The sequence below is a fragment of the Schistocerca nitens genome, chromosome 1 (assembly GCF_023898315.1).
Source record: "Schistocerca nitens isolate TAMUIC-IGC-003100 chromosome 1, iqSchNite1.1, whole genome shotgun sequence".
Lineage (NCBI taxonomy): Eukaryota > Metazoa > Arthropoda > Insecta > Orthoptera > Acrididae > Schistocerca > Schistocerca nitens.
The window spans coordinates 169757676-169764703 of NC_064614.1; the positions used below are offsets into that span (position 1 = coordinate 169757676).

At 44.8% G+C, this 7028-nt stretch overlaps 1 protein-coding gene across 1 annotated transcript in view; it reads right to left on the reverse strand.

Annotated features, from left to right (window-relative positions):
* LOC126234658 (glycine receptor subunit alpha-2-like) overlaps positions 1–6202 on the reverse strand; it is a 28898-nt gene extending 22696 nt beyond the window's left edge. Inside the window, exon 1 of the mRNA XM_049943427.1 lies at positions 5989–6202. Coding sequence (XP_049799384.1) covers positions 5989–6202 — 214 coding nt within the window. The remainder of the gene's footprint in view (positions 1–5988) is intronic.
* Between the last annotated feature and the right edge of the window lie 826 nt (positions 6203–7028).

Here is a 7028-nt window from a genome sequence, read left to right on the forward strand (position 1 = left end):
TGAGATCCTTGTCCTAATCCTGTGCAAGGCAACAGTCGTGCGTAGTTCTTTCAGGTCCCCACCACTTGAGTTGGTATCCTGAGCGAGATGACGAGAGAGCCACTCAACGCACAAATTTGAACGGCGAAGCTGTAACGTCACCGGAGTCTCGTTGTTAAAAGATGCTAAAAGATACGTTAAGAAGTCGCTCTCGACCGACGCCGCCGCGCCAACATGTGAGCAGGTTTTCTATGACGTGAACCTGTCTCGTGTAGGTGTGGTTCAAATGGTTCAAATGGCTCTGAGCACTATGGGACTCAACTGCTGAGGTCATTAGTCCCCTAGAACTTAGAACTAGTTAAACCTAACTAACCTAAGGACATCACAAACATCCATGCCCGAGGCAGGATTCGAACCTGCGACCGTAGCGGTCTTGCGGTTCCAGACTGCAGCGCCTTTAACCGCACGGCCACTTCGGCCGGCTTCGTGTAGGTGTGTGTGTGTGTGTGTGTGTGTGTGTGTGTGATACAATGTACGAGTAATGTTCCACTTAAGTATTACACATCCTACGCCAACAGTTAGGTGCTAACTTTACAATAATGAACACGATTCCGATAGGTCAGTTTCCACTCCCACTCCCCCCCCCTCTCTCTCTCTCTCTCTCTCTCTCTCTCTCTCTCTCTCTCTCTCTCTCACACACACACACACACACACACACACACACACACACACACACACAAACGTATAAGGACACATGGCTGAAAATTACTTACAAGTTCGTGGCGCTCTCCATCGGTAATGCTGGAATTCAATTTGGTGTTGGCCTACCCTTTGCCTTGATGACGGCTTCCACTGTCGCAGGCATACGTTTGTAACGCCGGAAATGCATATCCTCCTATTTCCATCTATTGTACTATAATTTTTTTTCCTTATTTTGTTACCTAAAGATATGACATTTCTGTGTCTTTATATAATGTAATTGTTTTACTATATGCATTTATGTCGATGTTTTGTAAATACTATTTGTATTTTTACGCTGGGTCTGGCCTAGGAAAAACTATGCTATCGAACGAATACATCGATAGGTCGTGTGGAGAACCAAAGTGTTTAGGATCTTTGGTAGTGTGAACTCGGCCGCGTGGAGCGCGGGCAGAGGGAGTCTGGCTGGGGTAGTGCAGTGGAGCAGGTGTGTTGTGTGACGCTCCCGCGAGTTGCCGCGCTTTCGTGGCTTGGCAGCATGTAATTGCGCTCGACTTGCTATGTTAGTTTCTGACATGGTGTCGCGGACGGGAAGCGTTAGCTGGCACACATCAAGAGCCCGTTTCGGCTGGAGACCGTGTCGAGAAGAAGGCGCGCCAACATCCAGATTCTGCAACAGCGACGGCCGACAATGAGTGACTGTCGCCACCTCCTCGATCGACGACTTCAAACCATCAATCAACCAACAAGGAAGACTGGAAGCACGTAAAGTTTTAGAACTGTATGGCAGACCTCAGCTTTTAAAATTTTTCTCACTCAATTACAGCAACGTAGCATGAACCTTTGTTGCTCATTGTCCCAATTGCATTAACAAGCAGGGTCCCTTCCTTTTCCGGAATCAACCCGAGTGTCGTTGAAAGTCAAACGCCAGCATTAAAGTAATATCATTCGATTTCACTGCTTTAATTTCAAAGTTCAGTTAAGGTATTCATAGCTGGCTACTATATTTAGATTACACAAGCATAAATTAAGAGTGCGAGTTTTGTTAGCATATTTTAGCTTACCTGTGACTGCAGCTCAGCTTGTTACGTACTAAATTTTACTATTGTTAATTGTTCAGAATCATTTAGTTCAAGTTCAAGTAGCTTTTTAAATGATTGTTGAGGTAGCCCAAGACTAACCGTATTTTACTGAATTTCGATGTGCTTCAGAAACAAAGCTCACCATTAATTTCAGTCACTAAATTAACTTTCAATTTTCCGGTTTTATTATTTCTTTTGCTAAATTAAGTCAGAGTGTAGCGAAATTTATTACTTCAGACAAACATTCAGTTTTCACACTACACGTGTCAACCTTCAGTTGCCACGCTTCTAATGCTAATTATATGTGTAATAACCTTTCTTTTACAGTCACTACAGTAATTGTCCATAGGACTGGCGACCGTAATTTCCGCCCAATCTCAAATATCTAATTACCGCTAGTTAATTGTTAACGTAACGGCCGCACATTTACTTCCTTTATTAATTTTACCCTTTTCTCAAAATTAATTTCCACCAATTTCATTTGCATTTTTCCTTTCATTTAGATGTAACCCTTTCCTCCCTCTTTACCGACAGATTAACTTCGGTGACGATTGCTTTTCCCAAATTTCCATTAGGTACACGCGGTTTAATTTTTCACTGTCATTACGGTCGATAAGTGAGGGCGAGGTTACACGTTCAATCAGGTGCTGGAAGGTTTCTTGCGGAATGGCAGCCCATTCTTCACTGGGGAGAGGTATCGATGCCGATCGGTGAGGCCTGGCACGAAGTCGGCGTTCCAAAACATCCCAAAGGTGTTCTATAGGATTGGGGTCAGGACTCTGTGCAGGCCGGTCCATTACAGGGAAGTCATTGTCGTGTAACCAGTCCGCCACAGGCTGTGCATTATGAACAAGAGCTCGATCGTGTTGAAAGATGCAATCGCCATACCCGAATTGCTCTTCAACAGTGGGAAGCAAGAAGGTGCTTAAAACATCAATGTAGACCTGTGTTGTGATAGTGCCACGCAAAACAACAAAGGGTGCAAGCCCCCTCCAAGAAAAACACGACCACATCATAGCACCACCGCCTCCGAATTTGACTGTTGGCACTACACACGCTGGCAGATGTTCACCGGGCATTCGCCATAAGCACACCCTGTCATTGGATTGCCATATTGTGTACCGTGATTCGTCACTCTACACAATGTTTTTCCACTGTTCAATCGTCCAAGCGAGGTGTCGTTTGCCATTTACCGGCGTGATGTGTGGCTTATGAGCAGCCACTCGACCATCTAATCCAAGGTTTCTCACCTCCCACCTAACTGTCATAATACTTGCATTGGATCCTGATGCATTTTGGAATTCTTGTGTGATGGCGCTGGATAGATGTCTGCCTAATACACATTACGACCCTCTTCAATTGACGATATATATACCGAACAGCCGCCGTTAATTCGAGAGGGCAGCAGTGGTTTGAGTTTGCAGAAAGCGTGAGCTAATTCATATCAGGAGTTATAGTCTAGCGGTAGCCGGCAGGGTAGCTCAGCGTGTTCGGTCACAGGGCTGGCTCCCCTCTGTAAACTGAAGTATTCAACGATGAACTTTAAGGGATGTTATGTGACGGAGGAAAACGTATGGTTGCACGATAATATCCCGCCTGGGTCAGTTTTTTTCATTCTGACTTTAAAACTAACACTCATCTCTCAGTGATGCGTATACTCGCCAGAAAGGAAACTTAACGGATTCCAAGTTACACTGTAGCTCGTCTTTCCCTACCTGATAATTGCAGAGGGGCCTGAAAGTCCCGTGTTAGTGACATCCAGTTGATTGCACTCGTTTTAAAACAGTAGCATAGCGAAAAAACATGAGAGTCTAAGAACTGTGCTTTTCAATTAGTTATACATAGAGTAAAACGCAGGGATGGGATACAACTTTATATCGATTATATAAAAAACTTTTCCAGCTGCGTAGCAAATAACTCAACTTTAAGCTTCCTGCATTCCTTGAGTCAAACATAGATGCGAACACGATTCTCTACGTGGTTGGGAAAAAGCTACGTAATATGTATTTGGACAGTTTCGGATTATACAGAAGATTGGCAAACGGATCTCCGCTGACGAGAAAGAGATTTGGGAAACTGGAAATTTGTGGTAAGTTTTATGGGACCAAACTGCTGAGGTCGTCGGTCCCTAGGCTTACACACTACTTAATCTAACTTAAACTAAGGACAACACACACACAACCATGCCCAAGGGAGGACTCGAACCTCCGACGGAGGCAGCCGCGCGAACCGTGGCAAGGCGCCCAAGACCGCACGGCTACCCCGCGCGGCCGAGATTTGGGCCTTTTAAACTTCATAAAGACATGAATACGATCTTCTTCATTGGAATTTAGAAATTACTAGTGGATGAACACACAAGATTTCGAAATACTTCTCGAGATGGTTCAGGGACGCATTTTGAAATACGATCACAGTTTTCTGCTTCACCCAGTTGACTAGTCGTATTTTGCACCATTTCGCATTCTTAATTCACTGAAAATTCTTCGAACAACTGGCAGTGCGATCTTCATTTTTGAAGTATCGTAACAAATATGACCAATAACGGAATAATAACATCATCAGGCTGTGATGTGAGACTTACATTTGAAATAATCAAATACTTTAACCAATAGTTTCCCTGCAATCGTTTGAGAAAAATTGCATAGAGAAAAAACATGCTAATCCTAGACATGTCGTGATTTATTTTTTGTGCTTCAAGAAAAGTACTAGTGTAAAAGCACTTGAATAACTTCAGCAACTTTGTTTTGTTTACGCACAATACGTTCTTTCAACAGCGCAGCAGATGACTCAGATTTCAGCTTTCTCAATCACACATGTGGACGTGATTATTCTTAGAGTTGCATGGCGAAGAAATCCGCCACAAAGAGTTCACGACAACGAATTATGGCAATGAGACTCAACACGTTATCATAAACGCTATAAGCTTCACAAGAGGATTTCTGTAACATGAGTCGAACATGTAGATCGTGCCTGGTTTTTCTTATTTTTCTTTTATTTGTGCCACTCCAGTCAGATTTCGATACATATTGAATCACTCACACACATCCACCGATGATTCGCATATAATATTTGCATTGGTTGTAAACTTACTACATACCTCACGATATGCTGCAATCACTTCTCTGAGTTGTCACTCCAAACGTCAATTCTTTGTGGAACACATACCATTCATGCCTCCAAATAACTTTCCTGGCGTGCGCTACTTACACCGCTTAAGTTAGATGAAAGAGATGATTTTCACCTGCTTAACGTTTTTCGTGGCGCACTACGCCAGTCAAGTCGTCTGGCCGTAGACAATGCTACCGCTGCGAAGCCGGGTCGGATTGCTAGTTCTCTTATAAATATATTTTTGGATTGAGTAACTACAGAAGGTAGGAGACAACTTGTCCCTTACCTGTCGCGATAAATAGGAAATCCACTAACATAAAAAGTACGGGAAACGGGCCTCGCCTGCAAATGCGCAAGGAAATCTGGACTGCTTGTGCGTCCCTGCCTCAGCTACCCGCTCACTTGCTTACCAACGGAGTAGCTGATGGGAGCAGACCAACATCACTGTCACAGTGTTCTAAGGAGGACAGTTTATAAATGTTAGCCACTGATGTGATCGTATATATGATCGTAGCTCACCCCCTCAGCTTGAGCTTAGGCCTGAAAATGGTGTACTGAGTCACTGAAACTGGTTGCCATATAATAACATAACATCAAAACCACAGCAGCAGGTGATTTATTTTATTATGTAATTGAACAGCCGAAGTACCAATGGCCATCGATCACAAGAATAGACATGCAAAAAATAATCTTCCAAGGCCACCTGTTGTGTCGGTATGCAGCTTTTTTTGTATTTCTTGAGGTTTTGTGAAAGATTGCAGTGATACTGGACATGCTGCAAAAGCATGAGACGAGTCTGAGAATCATCTGAATGCATAATAAACGTCCAGTGGAGAACATTAAAGATTTGTGGGAGATGAATGGAATCTTTGATTCTCAAAGGAAATTTTAAAATCACCCCTCGGTTGTATGTGCTTGAGTGTATAGATATATCTCTGTAAAATCAGATAGTGCTTTTGAAATTTTGTAGTCCTATGGGTCACATAAAATTTACCTCAAGTCTTTATCTTCATGAAGGAAGATATTGTACCCCTGTGAAATCGGGTGAATCCTTTTGAACACCCTCTATAACCAGTCACTTAGTACAGTTAGTAGAGCGGCTGTGACAGTGGGCACGTACCGGAGACGTGTGGGGTGGTGAAGGCGGCGGGGCAGTGCGTCAGCACGACCTCGTACTGCGGCAGCAGCTGGGACGCGGCCTGCGGCCTGCTGTAGAAGCCCACTGGCCGCGCCTCGTCGTACCACGAGAACCGCTGCTCCTCCGTCGTCTGCAGCGCTGCGGACACAGTAGCAGCCAAGCCAGCTGCAGCACTCTGTGGACTGTACAGGCACATTACATACACATAGTGGACTGAAGAGCCAACGGAACTGGTACACCTGACTCATAACGTGTAGGGTCCCCGCAAGCACGCAGAAGTGCCGCAACACGACGTGGCACGGACTTGACTAATGTCTCAAGTAGTGCTGGAGGGAACTGGTGCCATGAATCCTACAGGGCTGTCCATAGATCAGTAAGAATGCGAAGGGGTGGAGATCTCTTCCAAACAGCACGTTGCAAGGCATCCCAGATATGATCGATAATGTTCATGTCTGGTAAGTCTGGTGGCCAGCAGAAGTATTTAAACTCAGAAGAGTGTTCCTGAATTCTGGATGTTTGAGGTGTCGCATTGTCCTGCTGGAATTGCCAAGTCCATCGGAATGCACAGTGGACATGAATGGATGCAGGTGATCAAACAGGATGCTTACGTACGTGTCACCTGTCAGAGTCGTATCTAGACGTATCAGGGGTCCCATATCACTCCACCTACACACGCCGCACACCATTACAGAGCCTCCACCAGCTTGAACAGCCCTTGCTGACCTGCAAGGTCCATAGATTCATTAGGTTGTCTCCATACCCGTATAAGTCCATCTGCTCGATACAATTTGAAATGAGACTCGTCCGACCAGACAACAGTTTTCCAGTCATCAACAGTCCAATGTCGGTGTTGACGGGCCCAGGCGTAAAGCTTGGTGTCGTGCAGTCATCAAGGATACACAAGAGGCCTTCGGCTCCGACAGCCCATATCGATGATGTTTCGTTGAATGGTTCGCACGCTGACACTTGTTGATGGCCCGGAATTGAAATCTGCAGCGATCTGCGGAAGGGTTGCACTTCTG